The sequence below is a fragment of the Sceloporus occidentalis genome, unplaced genomic scaffold, assembly GCF_023333645.1.
Source record: "Sceloporus occidentalis isolate IW3139 unplaced genomic scaffold, rSceOcc1.0.p SCAF_10, whole genome shotgun sequence".
Classification (NCBI taxonomy): Eukaryota; Metazoa; Chordata; class Lepidosauria; order Squamata; family Phrynosomatidae; genus Sceloporus; species Sceloporus occidentalis.
Genome location: NW_028316990.1, coordinates 13716504 through 13739279, shown reverse-complemented (window position 1 = coordinate 13739279; position 22776 = coordinate 13716504). Strand labels below are relative to the sequence as shown.

General features: G+C 40.1%; 1 protein-coding gene across 3 annotated transcripts in view; it reads left to right on the top strand.

The window, feature by feature from the left end:
* LOC149305909 (neural-cadherin-like) overlaps positions 1-22776 on the top strand; it is a 106201-nt gene that overhangs the window by 6470 nt on the left and 76955 nt on the right. For all 3 annotated transcript variants that reach the window (XM_089476999.1, XM_089477000.1, XM_089477002.1), the window contains exons 2-3: positions 18493-18690; positions 20388-20613. In XM_089476999.1, the coding sequence (XP_089333125.1) occupies positions 18493-18690; positions 20388-20613 (424 nt within the window). The remainder of the gene's footprint in view (positions 1-18492; positions 18691-20387; positions 20614-22776) is intronic.

The following is a 22776-nucleotide window of genomic DNA, read 5'->3' as shown; positions in this document are numbered from 1 at the left end:
TGCATTCTGACCTGTTTTTGACTTGGTCCCAGCTGTCCTTATTTTCTGCTGTTGACAGCTGTCCTGCTAGTAAAATAGCTTCCCCCCACCCTACACCAAACACAACATAGGTCTGTTGTTGGGGCTGTAGTTATAGAACCTCACATTTTTTTCCAGTTTGTGGAATTACAGAATAAAATATAAACACTTCAAAGGAAAAATAAACCCTCCTTGGTTGTGTAGAAATCTTTTAAGATGGATGTTTTCAAAGTACTGGGGACGGTTCTTAGAATGAGACATTCTATTCAGCTGGGATTCTGCCTTCCTGGAATGTGCTCTAATTTTTATTTTATAAAACTCAGAGCAGCATATCGTGATGTTTTCCCTCCCATTCCTTGGGCCCCAAAGAGTGCACAAAGACTTTAATGTTGTCAGGAAGATATCTTTCCAGTTGTGGCTTCTATCTTGCCATCTTTTATTTCCCCACGGTTTTTTCCAAAGCATGGTTTTAAGCTTCTTGAAGTGGCTCCAATATATCGTCTTGTTTTTCTCCAGAGCAAATCCATTTTCTTTAATGTTTTCTGCCAGTTCTGTGTCATGTGTACTAGCTCCAGCAGAGAGAGAATGGCACATTGAAGGAGGGGAAAATGGGTAGATTCTAGAAATAACTGCTTTCAGAACTCTGGCTTATCCTGTGGTGCTGAGCCAGTTGTTAAGTTGACAGCGAAGGAAACTGCTGTATGAATTGGGGGAAAAAATACCAGAAAAACATTATTACAAAAAGCTGGTAGGAACAGCTATGCAGAAATACAAATCCCTGTGTGATATACATGTCCTTATCTCTTGCAGCCTTATTTTAAAAGCAACATTTTTGACAGGGAGAATGAAAATGTCCTGAAATCTACATTTTGCTTAAAATTTATTAGGGCCACCAGAAAATGGATAAAATTGTTTCTTGAGCTGGATCTGGCCTCTAATGGACAAATTGGTCATTCCTATTATGTTGAACCTTCATTTTTCATGATCCTGTCATTTTAATATGTATAGTCAAATAACCTGCAATTAATTTTGACACTTGCTTCCTTTTCCCAAAATTTTAGATAACAATTTGCTATAGAAAATAAACAGAATGGCTTTCCCTCTTTTCTCCTTCTAATACTGGATCCCAGGGTCATCTAATGAACCTGATTTGTGGGACATTCAGGTTTTTCATGTGGTGCTTTATTAATTTATGGAACTCATTACCACAAGGTAATGGACAACTGCAAGAGTAACAGTATCAGCCTGCAAAGAATATCCAGATGACCCAGGAAGAATCTGCACATTGAATATCCCCTGTGCAGTAGCAACCAGAGACTGTGGGGGGAATGAGGCTCCTGCCAATGCCAGTCTTCTTGCATGGTTTTCTGCTTCATTACCACTGGCACATTTTAACTATTGTCCTGTGACAAAGGAGAAATCCAGGATTTGCTGCTTCAAGTGGCCCAGGCAGCTGGGACATTTTAGTGCCTTCAATCTGGGATTTTTCAGGTTTTCTGGGACAAGTGACAACCCTAAATTAATGGCACACACACACTCCAACCACACTTGCTCACAGCTTGTCATTCCCTCACAACATATTTTCTTGTTTGGAATTTATGAGAGAAATCTTGGCTATAAGATCTGTTCCCAGATCAAGCTGAAGTGAGGAGATTATCCCTTATAGCTTACTTTGGGAGATGAGAAGGAACCTTTCATCTAGCTTACTTGTTTCTAGCCAGAAGGTGGATGCAGAGCAGAGTGGTGTTTGAGCCTTGTCACCACAAGGACTGAGAGAAGCTACCTGAGTAAACACATATACCCGCCTTGCAAGTTGCAGCATGAAATCATTTAATCCTTGCAAATTGTATCAAGGTGATGCTCTACTAGGGGATCTGCTCATAGCCCATTCCTCTTACCTGGGTTTGAACTACTCCCCTGAACTGTAGAATTTGCATCCTTATCTCTCACCTCTCTCTGGAAGACTCCACCATCGAGGTAGAGTGCTTGGGGGAAGAAGTATAAAAGTTGGTCAGAAATGCTGGATGCAGTGGCAGTATGGAGAGGTGAGCAGAGCCAGGGCTATGTACAAGGCTTAGTCTGATCTCATCGAGGTAGAGAAGAGGAGAGAAGCCAAAATTCGCCTGCTTGGTGGATGATGCATAGGCAGCCATGCAGGCAACTGAAGCAAAGGCAGAGAAACAAGGAGCCAGTATCCTGTTTTTTTCTCTTTTGCTCTTCTCACACGCTTAATAAATGATTCTGGAGGAAGCTGTTTACCTTCCCTGTTGTATGTAAGCACACAGAGCTACAGTAGGATCTCCTAGAGCAGAATGCCACTCTTTCCCAGGTCAAGCTTTATTAGATCGTTTACTGCAGGCACATTACTGCATTCCAGCCTTGAAAGTCTGTTTTGCTCAAGCACTCCTTCATCACCCTCCCAGTGCCAATGCTGCAAAACAGCAACAACAAACTTCCAGCTAGGCAGAAGACATACAGAGAGAGAAGGGGCAGGCTTCCATAAAGACACTTTGTAAAAAGGAGTTTCTTTGTCAGAGGCTTTGAAAAAGGAGGTATGCCTGTTTCTCTCTCAGGGTGTTGTGTACCTTCAAGTCATTTCTGACTTATCGTATTCCTAAGGCAAACCTATCATGGGGTTTTCTTGGTAAGATTTGTTCAGAGGAGGTTTGCCATTGCCTTTCCTTGAGGCTGAGAGCATGTGGGTTCCATGGCCGAGCTGAGAATCGAACCCTGGTCTCCAGAGTCATAGTCCAACACTTGATCCACTGCACCACACTGGCTCTCATGCCTGTATCTCTGCACCGGCATATCTGAGATTAAAATTTTGAGGTGTGCGTGGGTAATTTGTTCGTGGTTCTTGACAGGCACTATTAAGTTTGCTTACAAAAGGAAGGTGAAAGGGGGCTTAACTTTGAAATGAGCATTAATGTTTTAACATTACTTTGACATTTAATTTTAAGAAGGCTACAGATTTCCATTAATGTTTGGGTGGGATGCATTGAAAGATCCTTTCTCATTTAATCCTCTGTCATGTTGGGCTTCTCTGACCTTCCTTCATCCCTTGGCATTAGCTTTGTAATCCCCTTTCCTTCACTTTCCCCCCCTTTTTCCTTTTCTTATCAAGGGATTTACTATGGGTGGATGTTTAGCATGTTCTCCAAATAGGTAACGTCGATCTTGTTATATTTTATTTAAGCACATATTTGTATCACTTAAGCCATGTGTACACTGCAGAGAAAACTCGGCTCTGGTATTTGAATATTTTATCGCACCAGGCTTTCACTTTAATGAAAGCAAAGGATCATAAGTTTTATCTGAGGCTGTAGCTTGCTAGCTGTATTGAGAGTGCATGTCCTGGCTTGACCGGAGCGCTTGACCAAGAGATAGAGGTAGAATGGGAGGGAAGAAAGAGGATGAAGTCTCATGTGTATGGATCAAATAATTTATGGTCTGTCCAGAAAAGTACCATTTTTGGACCCAAACTCTCAGAATGCCTTCAGACATCTAATGGCCAGAAGAATAGGTAACTAGTGTACATATCATCACCCCAGGGTGATAACACTGCACATAAAGAGCTCTGCAGCGAGGGGAGAGAGCATTCAAGCTTCACTTCTTGGGGACTTCAGATTCTATAATCCTTTAGCCTTATCAATGCCAGATAAGATTGATGGGTATTTTAAGCCAAACTATATGGTGAGCTAGAAGTTCCCCAACTTTGCCCTACACTGTAGAATATGGAGCAGAATGGTGGGATAGTATGTCTCCATACCCTCCAACTGATGCAATTGGGCAGGGATAGTTTGGATGAATCTTCTAGCCTCCCACATTTTCAGTTGCTTTTGGAATGTCCCAGTTTCTCTGTCCTCCTTTTCTCCTTCCTCTGCAACTTCTATTGCTGAAAATGGAATTGAAAGTGCAACAGTAGTTTGCACTCAGTTAACTGTTCAAGGGGTAGAGCAGAAGAGTGGGTTGAATCTTTCCCTTCCCGGTAGGCTCAAGCAAAAGCAAAGTGTTGCAGCCTCTCTGACTTGTGTCATCCTCCTCATTTATAACATTTGCCGTTTTGACCACACTCTCTATGTTGTTTGGCTACAAGTGTTCTGGTTTTAATTTGTGAAATGTTGGAGAATATGTCTGGCCTTTCCCCCAATATGAACCAAGACAGGTAGTCTCATAGAGCTGTCTTCCTCAGTGGCTGGACCAGTTGGTCATTAAACATTAGTGCATGAAGAATTAGTGCCTCCCATCATAGTCATTATTTCAGCCTCTCATCTTTTTGTGTGCATTGTTTGTTCTTCTATTTGTATGTCTCTTTCCCGCCAGTTTATGCCTAAAGTGGATTGCACTGTATCAAATTAATAGCAATAAACATGACAATTCAAAGTCCAGACATTTTAAAATAGTGTTGATAAGGCATAGTTTATTGCTACTACTTACCTGGTGGCAATAGGCGATTAGGAATTCCATGCAGGTGAGAAAGCTTTTAATTCTCCACAGCTAGCAGATAAACCAGCGAGACTGGCTTAGGAAGAACAAATTATTCTGTCTCCTAGCAGCTTTGTAGCCTGGTAGGAGGCCGGTAGCCCATGTTTCCATCTTACCCCTTACAAGTCTGAACTGATATGATTTATAAATTTCTACAACAAAGGAACAAAGTGCATGAGAAACAAATGTAAGAACAAGGCCAGCTCACAGCTTAATTTAAAACTACTCAGGTCAATCTGATATTACTGGGGCAGATGGAGGAGTGGGCTTTTGCCATAGGGCAGTATTTATAATTAAGGTGGATATGTGTTGCAAGTGGTGTGGATAGAAGCCAATTAAAATGGATAGTGTTGTTAGATCCCAAATTAGCGTTGAGTCTTGATTGGACACTTAACGTTGATCACAGGATTCACAAATGGGAAACAGGCTGAGCTCACAAGAACAGTTTTTTATATCCAGAGGATGGAAATACGACTTTTTAACTACACCTCCCAGAATCCTCTTGGCCATGCTGATTGTGGGGATTCTGCAGAAGTGTCTTTTCCAAACTTCTTATCTCTCCAGATGCTGTTGGTCGGCAATGGCTATCAGTGTTCTCTAGTGTAGCTGATAATTAGGAATGATGGAAGATGCAGTTCAACAACATCTGAAGGACAACATATTCCTCTTCCTTTCCCTAGCATAATGTTACCTGGATCTGACATTGCATGAAAAACAACCAAAAGGTTTTGTTGAGAGAGCATTGCTGTAATTTTATTCATGAGAGATACTGAACTATTTACACTATTCCATTAGTATGCCAAACTAATGTGTACCATGTGCTCTTCCCTTCTACAGTCTGTGAGACAGCACAGGGTGATATTACAGCACTTAATATTATTTGGATGCATTTGGCACCTTGTAATAGTGCCTTTATTTAATTTATACAAGCAGAACATAGTGGAGGCAAACAGATTCTCCTTCAACATGCAGCAGTTCTCCAGAGAACAACTTGTACTGTCTTCCAAGTTGTGAGAGGCAGTTCATCCAGTTTCAGCTAACACATTTGAGAGAAGCTTTCATCCCGCCCTTTGCCTCTACCTATTCATTAATGCAGTGTGTGTGTGTGTGTGTGTGTGGGGGGGGTAATTTAGGAAACAATGTTATTTCTCTCCTGTCTCAGAGTTTTATGCGTGCAGGAGATTTAGATAGCACATCTTTTGCTGCCGGCAGTCAGATTAGAAACATCAGAGACTACTTGCATTTGAGCACCAAAGCTTTTTAGTCCTGCTGGTGGTTCCCTTCCCCTTCATACAAACATTTTAATTTCTGCAGAAGCCGTCAGCTTTTGTTCCCCCCTTTCACTCCAGATCTAACTGCATTTCAGCACAAATCTGTTAATCTGGTGACAGATGTAAATTGTTGAGCATATGGACAAAGTCTATCTGACTCCTAAAGCTGGCTTGTAACATTATAAATTGGAGGGCATGCCATGAGACTGATATGCTGTTGGCTTCACTTGAAATGACTATTTAATAGTCAAAATGCTGTTTATCCTAGTTTCTTTTATTCCATTACCCTTCTTCAGCCTCTAATCTGTCATTTAATGTTTATTACATGATTTGTAAATTCTTAGGGATTTGTTTATCGTGTGTTTGGATTTGCAAATTTTTATTAGTAAGCACCAGTACATTTCTCAAAATATTCAGACTTCTCATCTTACCTATTTTTTGGGGGGAGGGGGCAGAGCAAATATGAAAAATAATGTGTTACTCATTTTATTTCTTTCTGTTGGAACGTGTGCTGCTATGGCTTTTTAATACACACAGGCAGTTGTTTCTAATATTGCCTTTGGACCATCTTGCTTAGCACTATTTTGATTCATAGGGGACTTTCAAGGTTTCAAACAGGTGTTTTTTCTAGCACTGTCTAGAGATTTTGAAGGTTACACTAGGGACTCTGCCACTGAGCTCAATAGGGTCCTTCATTAGTTACATTTATATTCCTCTTTTCTTCCAGGGAACTCACAGCAGTGGGCATGGCTCTCCTCTCTTTGGCCTTTTTGGCCTTACAACCCAACGAAGTAGGTCAGGCAGAGAGAGAGGGAGAGAGACTTGCCCTAGTGAGTTGGGCTCAGTGGGGATGTAAACCTGGATTTTCCATGTCCTCAGCTAGAGGTGGAAATCATGGCTCTAGACATGGTTCAATTGCAGCTCCTACATCACCAATAGTGAGGAATGGCTCCTTTGGCTCTTCCTCTCTAGAGTCATCATGGCTTTTCACAGGCATCTGAGGGATTGGCCAATCAATGCTCAAGGGTGACACAATTTTCCCTAGACTAGACCTTGAAAGAGAGGAATTCACTGTGGACTAGCTAGGGTGGGTAAAAATTTTGGAGCTTGTCCAGCTTTTGGGCTCTGACTGAATTCCCACCCTCCCTCTTTTATGGGGATATGTTGATGCAGTATGTGTCATACGTTGATGCAGTAGATCATGTTTGTTTTACATTATCACAATGTTGGAGGTATGGCATGGACAAGCTCCAACCGAGGAAGCAGTGCTTGTGAGCCTCTTTCACAGTTGATGGAATCCCCATAAGTTTCCTTGGGGATGTAGGCAAATGAGGTACGGCTGGCCAAGGGACCTATAGTAACCCCTGTACCTGTAGATGGCACGCAACCATATAGTGGTTGCATGCTGGCATGGATTTCACAATTGTCACACGTCAGATTCTCCCTGGCAGGTGAGTCAGGGGACTGGTATATTGAATAACTGGAAGGGTATCCAGTTTCTGGATCTCTGTGTCATGCCAAGCCAACATTATGACAGTGGTAAACAATAAAATTGTGGCCTCTTTCCCCCTAACTGTAAGTTGTATACTTACGTCCTCTGCTCCAGCCTGCCTCTTGCCACATCATTCATTCTCTGCAGCTGCCTTTTCTCTCCACCTCTGGAACTCACTAATTGACTCATTGCTTCTTTCTTGTTTCTGGAGGGCATTTGGATATAGGCCAAGATTGCCATCCTTGTTTGTAGGAGCTTTGTTCTCTGGTGTCTCCTGCTAAAAAGGAGCAGGTAGAATGTGGTGGAAGAGACTTTTTTATACTGTAAGCCTAAGCCTCTGGATAGCTGCAACTAGTCAGAATAAACAGTACCTTGCCCATATTATTCAGTGGGTGCACATGCATACAGATATGCTGAGGCATATGTGCACATGTCACCACCAATTAAATAATATGGAGTGTTGCATTTTCCCCATCCACAGGGCCCTCCAGAACTGAACCGCCACAGATGGGAAGGGTCCACTGTATGTCCAAAGTATGACAACCTTAGTACTGTAGTTGTCTTTGTGTCTAATGACAGTTTAGGCTTGAGTTGCTCTAACACCCATTCATTTATCTATTTAGCAGTTCATGGTATCTGTAGAATGCTCATCTAGCTACATATGTCAAATTCATTGATTTTCTTCCTGTCAACTTTTTTCATTATCCAGCTTTCACACTCATAAATAAAAATTGGAAATACTATTCCCTGCATGATCCTAACTTCATACCTAGTGATATATCTTTATACTTCAGGATCTTATCTAGCAGCTTTCCAAGTTTCAGTTGTCTTCTGATTTTTTGATTATAGTCTCCATTTTCATTAATGACTGAGCCTAGGTACACGAAATCTTGAACTGTTTCAATATCTTCATTGTCCACTTTAAAGTAAACTGTCACTCTGCTTTTGCACTTTCTTCCTTAACTTTCATCAGTAGTTGTTACAAGTCTTTGCTATTTACATTTCCTAAGTGCAGCCTCTGTAGAAGTATCTGATTTGTTCCACTGAATGCATCTTGTATTTGGAAACGGATTCTCCTGAGAAATTTGGGAACCAAAGTATTACTGTCTTGAATGTTTTTTCCCTATTTGCTTTTAGCTTCCTGGATTTTTAAAAACACTTTAGTTTTAAGTGCAAGATGAGAGAGTAAAAATAGGTATGTGATAAAGTAATATTATTTTACCTAGTTTGAGTAAGGTAAGATGTCTGGGTGAAGAACACAAACTGTCTTCCTTCTTTAGAGGGGTTTATATTTTATGAATGAACAGAGAACTGGTCTTAAAAGGAAGAATCAGTCACTCATTGTCCTCCTGGATTTATGTAAAACAATGTACTCATTTTAGTGACCTACAGAAGGATGCCAGGCTCAGTTGACCTGGAGCCCCTGGCTAGTATTTAACTCACAATTTTGTGGTTTGTCAGTGAGTGGCTGCAGTACAGGCATTTAACTACTGCACCACCAGGATTCCTTGAAAAAAGTCATTTGACAACCATAAAATACAATGGCCTGTTACAGACTGCCAAAATAAAGCTGCTTCGGGTCTCTTTGGAGGTATGCTGTTTAAATGATGCATGGGTCCTAAGAGTCTGGAGGTCGCACCAAAGCCATGCTCCAGCCCTAAGAACTAGAGTGCAGCTTTGGTGCATCTTCCGGATTCTTAGGATGCATGCATCATTTAAACAACATACCTCCAAAGAGAATCGAAGCAGCTTTATTTTGGCAGTCTGTAACAGGCCGATGTCTTGTCTAAAACACAGCTATGCATGCCACTTGAATATTAATCTTGACAGTAGAATTCAGAGACATAGCTGAGTTAGTCTGACATATCAGTATGCAAAGGGGTCTTGTAGCACCTTTGAGATTAACTGTGTGAAAGAAGTTGCAGCACAGTTTTTCATAGACTAAGGCCCTAATGTTGCTATAGCACCACAGTGACACATCAGTACTGCCAGTGATTATGCCTCGCTGCATAATGTTGTAAGTTTCCTGGTGTCATACCATCATAGTGCCATTGTAAATGTAATTTTTTTTTTCATGCTGGAAAGAATGTGTTAATGACTCCTTTTCTCGCTACCAACCTGAAACGTTTTGTGTTGTGAAACATCCTGTGCGTTTCCTTCCATGAAAAGTCCATTAGTGAATGGGATGTGGGTAGGCAGCCTCAGAAGACGGGAATAGCAAATCTCTCCTCTCCTCTGAACAAATCTTGCCAAGTTCGAAATGACATGAAGGCACACAACAAATAACAACAATGTGGACAGGATCTGTGTGTGGCCAGCTTCTCTCTTGAAGATTCCCCAGGAGATCTGTGCAGGCAATGCACAGACCACTTGCTTGGGTGGCAAAGACAACTTTTATGGCATGTTTAATTTAATTTTAAAAAACAACAACATCCTTCTCTTGTGCTGTCATAACATCATAATATGATAGTGCCTTAATGTTTTATCATTATAATTTAACAGCTTCATAGAATTTTCAATAAGGACAATTCATGAGTACTTCACAAGTTTTTTCACCTAAGCATGCATGCCAGGGCAATGGAGGAGGCATGCTGGAGGACATAAGAGGACCCTACCACATAAAAGGCAAAACACAGTTATGCATTGGCACAGTTGAAAAGTCATGGCATTCATCTACACAGAATGGAAAGAAATGGCAGGGGCAGCATGGTCACTTTATTTTCCTGTCTGACCACTGGAGAGAAAAGGTTTTATCTGTCACCTGGTGTTATCTTGATGATGTGACACCACAACAGCAAAAAACAAAAAATCCCAGACCAGTCATTAAGTGAGAGGCAGGATAGTGGAGGAGGTTATGATGTTGGCACTATAGAAGAGAAATCCATTTGTGGAATACGCTGTTGGTGAGATTACTGCAGAAAGGTGGCAAGTTAATCTACAAGCAGCAATCCTACCACAAATGACTGGAATAGATTAACATGATATAAAGGACCAGGGCAATAAGGCCCTTGGTCTACTTCCTCAGATCCATATATCTGAGGAAGTAGACCAGGACTATGAAAGTGTATGCTGCAACTTCTAGTGAACTGTTAATTTCAAAGGTGCTACAAGAACCCTTTGAATATTAATCTTAACAGACATTGATGGAACTTTAAACAAAATTGTAAATTGCATCTGCCAAACAATACAGATCAGAACTTTTATCTTTATTTATTGATGGGCTGTACATTTTAGGTTTGTCTGACATTGTTGGTTTGAAGACTTCCAAGATTTTTATTGTCCTACAGCATTAAAACACACGCATTATACATTAAAATGACCTAAAAACGCCAAGCCCAACCTGACTTCTCAGACATTATTGTTTAATCATAGTAATACAATACCTCTTCCCTCACTAAAATAAAAGAATACAGAATATAGATTCTAATTGTGGAGACATGTTCACCCGAGTAAGATGCCCAGTCTTGTCAGTTTTTCCCTCCTTTTAAATCACTGAGACTGTCATTCCACCCCCCTTTATAATGATACACAGAATGTTATATTGATAATGACTTGAGTATTTCTGATTTATGAAACTAAATCTGAAATATTCATTGCAATTCATTGCTGAGAAAATGAAACTGGAACAAGCCTAATGAAATCAGAAGCCTGCAAATATGTTGAATGTTGTAGATGGACAATGCTTTTAATGATTTGACATGGTAATATGACAAGTCTAGAGGCAAATCCCACACTGTTGGAGTTTTGAAAAAACAACCTGTTAAGTATAACTTGTTTCCAGTAAAGGTTTAGACTACTATTTTGTACATGCTTACTTGGGAATGTATCCCAAAGAATTAATGGGTTTTATAAAGGAGTGGCCCTTAGAACATATGATAACATATGTTAACCAGTATTCATTACTTGGAATATTTATAGTTTGTGTGTGTATGTGTTTTACCAAACTGTGTTGATTTAACAGGTTTAGAAAATGTTGCCTTTGTGTCAGATGCAAAGTGGTTCAAGCCATCTGTGAAGGACAGATTCTTGTATCCAGGTGTCACCCCTTCCCTCCCCATTGGCCTCATGTTATTATACTGATTAGTGTTCCTTTCTGCTACAGGTTATTCCTGCAACAAGAATGTGGGCTTCTGCTCCACTGTTGATGGTTTTTCCTGATAATGTTTTTTTCTAAGGCTCTTCTCTTTGCGTTGAGCCCATCTCTCACCATCCCTTTGTATAGCAAGGGGACCACAAAATGAATCTCTTATCCCATTCACATCCCCAGTTGGGAATGCTATCTCAGATAAGCACTGTTATCTTTGATCACTCATATCTCCTGTTTAACCTTCACTTCTCTATGCTAAACATACCTATTTCTTCTACCTTTTCCTCATGAGACTTTAATCTTTGGACCCCTCACTGCTGCCTTCCTGTGGACAAGGACTTCTGAACCAAAGTACATGGATGCACTATCACCAACAGAACTGAAACTTACTTTAAAATGGAATTACCTATAGTTACATTTCCAAAGCACCTCAAATAGTCATAGTTGTATTTGCAAGATTCAAAGTAACTCTTTACATTTTCATAATGTGACTTTAAGTTGTTCTTAAAAAGAAAGCACATTTGAGTGCTACAAGCTGCTATACAAAATACTGTCTCCTTTCATGTTGTTGCTGTGTTCCTCCAAGGTGTTTCTAAATTATGACAACACTGAGATGACCCTATCATGTGTTTTTCTTAGCAAGTTTTGTTCTGCGAGGTTTCCCATTGCTTCCCTCTGATGCTGTGAGAGTGTGGCTTACAAAAGGTCACCCAGTGGGTTTCAGTGGCTAATGAAGTCCCTTGTGCAGCACTTAAACCAATATATCACGCTGACTCCCATCCATTTTATAGTTGCCTCAGTGCCCACGGAGCAAGAATTACTGTGAACCAAGAACCAACTACACAAACTTTCCCTTAAAAATCTGATGGGTGCTAACACTGTTGTCATTCTGGTAACATTCTGGTGATATTTTGCCATTTTGGTGTTATCATTCTGGTGCCAGATCTTAGCATCACTGTTAAATAAAGGTTTGGCGCCTAATTGTATTACTTGGAAATTACTTTAAACTTTTTAAACTTGCTTTAAAATGGTCTTGAATGTTAAATGGTTTAATATATTTTTAGCCTTTTAAAACCATTCATATTGTTTGGATTTTATGATACACTGTACTGTATATGTTCGGCTTGTACACAGAAAATATCATACAAAGATCAAATTTATACTCAAAAAAGTAGTGAAGATAGGAGGAAGAAGCTAACAATCTAAGATATGCAGATGACACTATATTCCTAGAGGAAGATATCAGAGAATTGGAACAATTACTAATGAAAGTTAAAGAAGAAAGTGCAAAGGCAGATTTACTTTTGAACGTAAAGAAAACAAAAATAATGACTATGGAGGATCTACATAAATTCAACCTAGATAATGAGGAAGTCAAAATAGTCAAATAATTCTTGTACTTTGGATTAAATATTGATCAGAACAGGGACTGTAATCTAGAAACCAGAAGAAGACTAGGAATGGGAATGACAGCGCCGGAAGGAGCTCCGAAACAGAGCTCCTTCCAGCTTTGCGTTGCTTGGCGCAGCCTTTAGATGGCTGCACCAGCGACGCAAAGTAGAAAGGGGCCCCGATCTGGTGGGGAAAGGGGCGGGTACAGGCCGCCCCAAAGGGGCGGTCTGTAAACCGCCTAAGAATTTACATCATGAGAAGGCATGGCTTATTAGAAAAAGACAATAATACTAGGAAAAGTAGAAGGTAGTAGAAAGAGAGGAAGACCATACACTAGATGGCTGGGCTACATCAGGGAAGGCATAGGCATGAAGATGCAGAACCTACTCAGAGCAGTGGAGGACAGCGGGGCTTGGAGATGTCTCATCCATAGGGTTGCCATGAGTTGGGCTTGGTCCAAGAAGTCCTGAAATTTTGGGGCATAGAGTGGGATATAAATGTTTTAGCCATATTTAATAATTAATTAAACATTTGAACCATGTCATTATTTACATCCAACATTAGTGAGGTCATACCCTGTAACTTTAAGAGCAATGAAAATGAAGTGGACTTGGACTATGTGTGAAAGCTTATGCTACAAATTTCTTTCGGTTAATCTAAAAAGTGATACAGGATCCCTTTGCATACCACAAAATCTCAGTTCTCACTGACTTACAAATAAAATGTCATATAGTTACACCTTTGTTATTACAGAGAAAGGACTGACTACAAGTAGTCAGTTGTTTCCAAGCTTTGGTCATTCTCCTGTAAAGTTCCACTTTATTGGTTTGCGGGAAGTGGGAAACTTGTATGGTGGTTTTTTGTTGTTGTCGTTATTCATTTATATTATTAAACATTGTGAATGAGAGGGAGAGAACCTGATGCAGAACGTGATTTTGGGCATTAGTCCTAGTGTCTAGTTCCAGTCTGAAGTTCTGTTTTGAGTAGTGAAGAAAACCCAGGCTACAGTATACATTCACGTATAAGTCAATGTAAGTAGTGTGTTTTTCTTATTTCAAAAAGGAACCTTCCCCTGGTAAAAAGGCAAGAGTGCAGTCTCACCTGGAAGCTCTGATCCCCTTCTACTCTCTCATCCATCCAACCTTTAGTGAGAGCACAAACAGTTATGCCTGCTGGGATTTTGTTTTTTGGCAGTGTTTTCCTTTGCTTCATCCTTTTGATCCTCTGTTACATGCCCCTACGTTTTGCCATTGACTTATCCACAAGTCACATCAAAACCCTTAATTTTGGCCCCAAAATCTGCCCTCAATTTATACATGAGGTTGACTTTATAGTCGATATATACGTTATGTAGAATCTACTCATGCATGTATATGATAGAATCCAGCACCATGAGAAATTAGTTTGGACATGAAAGTTCGGCTGTCAACAATAATTATAGGCTTCCTAGCTGTTTTTGAGAATCAAAACATATATTTTTCATGCCAAGTCCCTAGATTTATAGTAAGCATGCTGTTCGTTGCCAGTAAAGAAAATAAAATAATAGATGAGAAACCTTTGTCCTTTGGCAGCAGTGGAGATTAAAAGTCAAAAGTCTGTTTTTAAATTTTTCACGCACACCCTTCTTTCAAGTTTTCTGTCAACATATCTTAGCGGTCTTTGTGTGCCTAGAGCTCCTTCAGACTAGGAATAAAAAATGATGCTTTCAAGAATAAAAAAAAAGTACACAACAATGACATTCCTTTCGATATGACATTTTGATACCAAAACATATGTGTTTTTGGTGAGGCTTGATCTTTGCTGTTCATTATTGTTCAGTGTCTCCACTGAGAGATGGTCCATTTTGGTCTAGGGCTGACCTCTTTAAAAGCTATTGGAAAACAATGTATCCAAATACATTTCTAACAGATTCTGTCTGACCTACCTCAACTGGATAGCCAAAAGGAATCATTCTTACATACTGAAGTATGTTGATGAAATACAAGATATGCAAGTTGATATACAAGAAAATGCAGCAAGGTTTGCTTCAGAGCCCATGTGTGCAAAAAGCACTGCCAGACACATTCCTCTGCAACCACCACCAGCAAAAGGAAAGCAGAGTGAATATATAAGGAGAGGAAAGCAAGGTTACAAAATCCAGGAATTAATCACGGATTGTTTTGACTAAATTCTTCTCAAATCAAAGGGTAGATCAGGCAAGTAATATATTCTCATGCTGCACAGTTGGAAATACAGCTAGAGCATGTGTTCTCCCATTCAGCGTTGAACATTGTGGAGAAAAAAAGATAAATGTTTAATTTATTTATTCCGAATAAGTAAATTTATTTATCCATTTACTTTCTTTATCTCCTACTTTTCCCTCCCAAGCTGGGAGACAGTGTTTTGGAAATTGTTTTGCCAATTTGTTCATGATCACTATTCCTTTCCAGTCATCATAACTCTTGCAATATCAGTTTTACATACAAACAATATGCCTTGCAGAATTATGCCACCAGTTTTTGGTATGTTCAAAACAAAAATATCTAAATTGGAGTCTGGAAATTAATGGCCACAAGGGAGCACTTTTTGAAACGGCTGCTGGTGTGAATTGTATGAAGTGGATTGTTGGTGTAAGTGTGACTTGGACATTCCTTAGCACAATGTCCTGCTTTATATACAGACAGTGCATGTTATTTCCCATGTCAGTTTGTCTCTGCATTGCATTCTCAGTCCTCTGGCAAGCCCTTGTCAACTTATGCTTCACCAGACACTGAAAGACTTGTTTCCACAACTTGTCTGGTTATATTTGTAGGTCTTGGTGTAGAAAACATACAGTCTTGTCTGGTCGCTGTTAAATCCTAAACTGCAGTCATGGTACAGGAGAAAGTCAAAAATGTTTTTTCTTACCTACCCTCCAATTGTCTTGATTTGACATGGAACAATCCCAATTAATCCTCTGTCATCCCACTTTTTCAGCTGCCTAGTTTGCTTTTCATTTTGCCTTTCCCCCCCTTGATTTTATCCTTTCTCCACTCATTTTATCTTTTCTTGCCTCACCTTAATAACAGACATCCTCTCTGGGATTTCTCTTCTTTTTTAGGGATGGAATTTGAGGGAAACAGGGCTCCTTCTATGCAGGTTTGGTACCCCATTGTTTTACCTAGGCATCCTTCTCTCCCTCTACAGTGTGAGGGTCTTTTTAACAAGAGAATGACACACTCTTATTGTTACTGTGGGCAACTTCAGGCATATAATTAAAGAAATGCAAAGTTTTATATTCTTTATTTCAGTGTATTCTCAACCTTTCACTCATCCAGATTGGGAGAAAATCCATCTGTTTGACTTGACAATCAGGGATTTATGAAAAAAATAACAGGGAATGAGATGTGGTCCTCAGTTATGCAGACTTTTTAAGTCCTACGCATGTGTGATTAATTTGATCTTGGTGTGTTGTGAATGCGAAAAGTCACGACGGCTTTTGTTCTCTGAGCGCCAGTGGAGTGGCACTTATTTTTAGGAAGGACAGAAAGTACTTAAGGGTTGTAAAAGGTTAAGACTTTGGAGTCTATACTAAGAAACTTAAACTTGGAATAGTTAATCGCTGCGCCAGGGAATTTTCTTTGCCAGAATCCACTTACTGGTTGTAAATAGATGACAGATTATGGTAGTACTGTACAAGCTAAACTTTCTACCATGCCGTGAGATGTCCCAATAAAACCCTTTTCATATGACTTGTTATATCTGATGGATCAACAAAGGGTTAATAGATAACGACTGTGCAAAGTTAGCAGGAAAGCCCAAGAAATCTCTTTCCACCTCCCCAAAATATAGGAACTAATGGCGATGGAAAACAAATCTCTACAGCTATATGGCATGCCCTAGAAGGTGCGTCAGGGATATTATAGTTCCTCAAGAAGATTATACTGTTTATCAGATAAGTGTTTGTAACAAAGGGTTATATTTAGAATGCTCCGTGTGCTTGATTGTTCAGTTAATGGAGGGTTCTTTTAAGTGCACCGATAGTGCTGTTTCTTTATAGTATGTTAGTAATCACAGATGGTTAAAATCTAGAATGCAGCAGCAATTTTGAACCTTTCTTACAATGGCAAATGGAAGATGGTCCCAGGTGCTAAGACCATTTTAGCAATTGTGTGTTAAAGTGAGCATTGATTTAAACATCGCAGCCTCCTTGAGAGCTGGTAGAAAATTACTTCTGTGTGCTAGGGCTTTCTTGTGAAAGCTGTAACATTACTGTGTTCATCAACCCTTCACAGCCATGGTGGCCACTTTTACAGCAGTATAGTAACTACCTTGGAAGCATGGCACTTGCACTGACATGACACAGACACCAGTGGTTTGTGGTCTAAGATGGAGAGTGGTGGGAATGAGGTATCACTTGCTGTCACCAGAAGCTGCTGCTGACCAGTATTATCGCACCTGAAATCCATGCTGAAAAGCTGCAGAAGAAGCCCGGATTAGATATGGGCTGTCTACTGCCCGGGCATGGGGCAATGCGATAAGATCCACCACTGACAGTTACGACCCACCTGTAACCTGGCGTGGATTTCGGGTGCAGTAATTTCTTGATTTCTCAGGTGATTTTTATCAGCCGTAGGAAGGTTTCTCATTTGCTGAATCCACATCTTTAAAATAATTTGTACTTACCTCGATCCCAGTCCTATTGGAAAACATGTCATTCCTCTAGATGTGAAGTGAAAGCCTGAGGTTTTGTTCTGTTTAAACTTTTTACTATACACTTTCTTGGAAAAGCTGTTGTTTTTTTTAAATGTGTGCCCTGAATTGGGATCGGGGTGGTGGAATCAGTGGGTGGAGTGGTTATAGGGGAGGGAGGGACAGATTGGTGGGAGGTGACATCCTCGCCTGGCAAGTGTGTTGTCACAAGTTTTTGATGTTGTGCTATTGAAATTATAGAGGAAGGGTTCAACCCCTCCCCTTTTAGGACATCACTGTGGCACCCCTGGTGATCCAGCCAGTGTCTGGTGCAGAAGATCTGGGCTTGTAGATGGGTGGAAAGAGATTTTCTCCCCCATTTACAGAAATATACAGCATGAAAACTGCATGATAGGTTTACCTTAGGGTTCCCATAAGTTGGAAACAACTTGAAGGCACATAACATTTAAGAAAAATGGAAGGACAGAGATGAGAGGAGTGTAGTGAGAATGAAAGAGCTAATAAGAGCTTGTTTCAGTTCCAGCTGCCATCTCCCCACAGCAAATCACACAAATCTGCCCTCCACCCAAAGCTGCCATCTCAAGCTGCCCCATCCCACTTTACAAAGGACTGGTTTGCCTTTGCATATAAACAGTTTTCCCCTTGCACACACTCACTTTCCCTGTCAAATGCTGTGTATTAGGGAGGATGGTGTGTGTTGGTAGTGGTGGTGCAAAGAAAGCCCCAAGGAAGGCAGGCATGGGGCAGCCTTTGTACACACCCCCCTCTCTCTCTTTTTCACGCATGCGCGCGCGCGCACACACACACACACACACACACACACACACACACACAGAGTCCTATCCTTTAGGAATGCAGAATGGAAGCCCATGTAGTAGAAACTTGAAAGGATTGTAGCCCAACACCAGGATAACCAAAATGTACCAGGATAACTAAATATACAAGGATATCTAAAATGAAACAATAACCCCTGGATTTTTATTTTGCTGCTTCTTGTTGTTGTTGTTGTTGTTGTTCCAGAAGGGCTGTTTGTTAGCACTAAGCATTCCTTTTTCTTTTCCCTTATTAATCTACAGGAAAGAACTGGTACTTCATAAACTTAGAACTTACAGTGACAGATGTCAATGACAACGTCCCGGAATGGGTCATGAAACCTTTTCCTTACTTAGCCACAGTTTCACCAAAAGCCTCGGCAGGCACCAAAGTATACAAGCTCTTGGCTGAGGATCAAGATGAAGATGAAAATGGGGCTGTTGAATATTTTCTTGTGGAAGGTAAATACAGCTCTTAATATCTGACATAGCACATACACATCTATGTATATGTATTTCATTTCCCCCTCCTGCCTCAGTCTGTATTTGGATGTTTGTGCTTACTGGTAAAACATAATTCTGAACAAAATCTTGTCAAATTAACTGTTGGAAGGAACAAAGGTCTATGAAGAGGATGCTTGATTTTCATGTATCAGGTTCAGTCCTGGCGTTGTTGGGCAAAATCTGGAATCCTAGAACTCTAGTAAGTTCCCCTTAGGTATGGTGGGTAGACTCTGAACCAACCAAGGAAGGCACCTACTTATAAATAAACAATATTGTAGATCAAGGGAGTTCTCCTGAGAGAGGTCCATATACTCCAGAACTTGTCGTTTGCCCGAGGGACCACTTTATTGATCATAGCAGTATGAGCTCATGGGGATCAGGTCAGTACGAGTTCATGGGAATCAGCCTGCATGAAAGAGAGTAACTTTTGATTGACAGTCAACCTGAATACAAATAGGAGAGTCACTTGGCATGTTCTCATGCTCCAGGAAGCACCCAGTGTCTTTTCACAACTTTTTCCACTGTCTGGGGAATGTCTCTGCTGCTATTTGGAAGTATGTATGAGCTGTGTGTTAACTAGTTCCTCTATGCTTAAAGAGCCCTTTGACTCAGAGTCACTGTTGCAAGTGGAGGAAGATAATATGGCACCCGGCAGTGCAAAAAACATCAAGGTTGCAATGGGCAAGATAGATCCCAAAATGGATGACCATTTGCGAGAACATTTTAAGGTGCAGAGGGCAGACTTTTAAGAAAGAAATGAATGACACTTGAGACCTTAAATTTAACAAACGTACAGCTAGCATTTCTTAAATGCATTGGAAGCATTAAACCTTGGTTAGAAGCAAGCATTTCCTCAGCCAACTCCATGCCCATACGGATCTCCTTATGACTAAGCTTGAAGACCAGGAAAAGAGACTTTCACAGCTTAACCTGCACTTTTGCGGAATCTCTGAAGGCAAAGAGAATAATGGTACTATGGCCAAATTCATTATAACTTAGCTCGCTCAACTCTGCCCAGACTTGGGACTAACTGAAGATGAACTGGAATGTGCATACAGGTCTTGAAGTAAGCGAGTCAACATGCGGACATCAGACAGAATATGGGATTAGATTGTACGCCATGGGCAGGTTTACTCGTATCTGTCTTATTGTTTGTATGTACAGTGATGTGCAAATCTACAGCACTATTATAAATAAAGAATAATAATAATAATAATAATAATAATAATAATAATAATAATGTGATTGTAAGAGTTGCATGGTATCCCTGTAAAATCCAAATGCTAAGGACACACAGTGCCTTAATTTTTATGAAAGGTTCTACCCAATCTACAGTATGGAGATACTGAAGTGCAGGTTTACCAGGACATCTCCGCTGATACTCTTAAACATTGCAAGGAAATGTCACAAGGAATTCCGCCACTTCATGGAGTAGCATCTGCCTCCCATTGGGAATTTCCTTTCAAAATCATAATTCATAGTCATACAGTTATACAGGTTGGTCCCTAAATGAATAAACAAACGTAGATAGGGAATGGGTAGGGACTGCTTGAAATGAAACAGACAGTATGAAAATGGCTCATGTTAAAAGAAGCTGCCTGTTTCATTCATTGTTCCTGATCACAGCTGCCATTTTTCTATTTGCTTCTATGTAGGTGGAGAAGATAGATTTGAGGTTGAAAAGGACAGTGGTTGGATCAAAACAACAGGTTTGCCATTGGTAAAGGAGAGGGAATATTTACTGACTGTGCTAGCAGCTGACAAACCTGGTCTCCAAGGCTCTCCTGCCTATGTTTCTGTGGTTGCTGGCCGTCGAGCCCCACAGTTTCACAACACATCGTATGCTGTTTACATTCCTGAAAATACTCCACCAGAAGAATCGTGAGTACTAGCAGGAGGTTTCATTATTTAATTGAAGAGTTGAATTCTACAGCTGCATGCCCTGAGGTTTATGACTCAAAATAGGTTAATATGGTTCCAAATTCATGTACAGTTATGGCTCAGTTAACAATTAGATGTGTTACTGAGCATTATTTCTTTAACTGAATGTTTGGTACCAGACACTGAAATACCAGAATAGAGACATAATAGGGATAGGTGTGTACACTTCTTTCCCCAGACTCCACTTTTCTTATTTTCACTTTAGTGGCCCAGAGTTACAGATCTATGTTTTTGTTTCTTTTAATATGCTACAGATATCTGATGAGGCAGGCATATCTACTCTCCTCTTTTATCTCTGTTTTGTTGTCCATGCATGGTTAGTAAGTGATTCTTGTGTCAGAGGCTGTTTACCTTGCCTCTTGCGGGCAAACACACACAGCTGTAGTAGGATCAGCTAGAGTAGAATCCCATTCTTTCCCAGCTCAAGCTTAATTGTGTTGCTTACTACAGACAGTAAACAATCAAAGTCTGTATTTCACCAGCCTCCTATCAGTGCTGAAGTTGCTAGGAAAAATCCAGCTAGAAAGAGGGCAAGGAGAAAATGTGGGTCTGGTTGTAAACAGACTTTGTCAAATGGATATTTATAAGAGGCTTTGTTAAGTGAGGTATGCCTGTATTACCAGAATTTGGATTGCTGTAGTAGAGGGTGAGCCATGAGTGAAAAAAAAATACTCATTCATAGAGAAAGTGTAGTATATAGCCTTGACATTGATATTTAGTACCCTTGACATTGCTGGACCCCATAGTCTTTACATAGTCTTTACATGGATGCCTGCATTTACCCCCATTTTAAGTGCTGAGTGTCTGGCAGCTGCCATTCTAATTTTCTACAGTGCCACTTAACAGGGCATTCTGGCACTAAGTAGCAGCACTGATGGACATATCCAATGCTGTTATGTCAGTGAAAATGCACTGATTTAACAGGGGTCCACCCAGAAGGCACTACAATTAGGGCTTTTGCAAAGCTAAGGTTCAGGTTACTTTTCGCGGAGGGAAAAGAGGGCCTGAGCTAAATGAAAGTTAATGTTCCCTCACATTGAATGCTCCTCTTGTCCCCCAGATTAATTAGTCACTTTTGCTATATTGATCTCCCAAATCTTTTCTCAGATACCATTGGCTTTCAAATGACTGCTATCTTTTGGGTGCGAGCGGGTTCTATGGAGTTTGTAGCTTTTCCATTGAGAAATATGAATGGATGATACTTAACAAGTATGTGAGGTGATATACAAGTAGAGCAACTCATCCTCTTTTTCAGGATAAGCAGTATTATAATTTTTCCAGATGTTGGGCTTGACCCATTAAAGTCTATTAGACTTTACTGAACTTTGGAGCTGATCTGACAATCTGTCATAATTTAGTGCATGTGCAATCAGATTAAACCTAAATGGTTTACTATCCGATTTACTGCCTATGCATTCGAAGAACAGTAGATTTTCTAACTATTCCTTTGAAAGCAAAAAAATATATACCTTCTTATGGCTCAAATCTGGTCAGTATGAAGGTAGGACATAAATCACTTCTAATCATCAGACCACCAAGACAATATGATGTGAAGTATAAGAGGACACAGTCCTAACTGGATCTGTGGTTTCATACCTGAAGCTCATCAGGGAATTTATGAATTTTGGACATATTATATCATGAAATCAGGCGCTACTGGACTGATCCAGAATTGATTTTGACCCTACTGAGGAGGCCTGTATCCTACATACTTCAGACATTTTTGTATGCCTGTTAGGAATAGTTATTAGCGGCAAAACATAATTTTATGATCTGCATCATCATCACCATCATCATCATGATGTTTATTTTGTTTATATGCCATTTTGACCCCTGGGTTACACAGAATTCTTCTCTTGTTTTATAACATATAATTTGAGATAGGGATTAGCTTTTCCCGTGCTTCTGATAACCCTAGCCAATGAAAATTAGTGATACTCTTATTTTTATTTTATTTAATGAATTTATATTCTACCTTTCTTCCATGATTGGATTCAAGATGGCTTACTTTTAGCTTAATTAAAAAGATTAAGCTAAAACATTAGCTTACAAAAATAAAAAGAATTAAATAACAATATTACTTTAAAAACAGTTTAAAACACT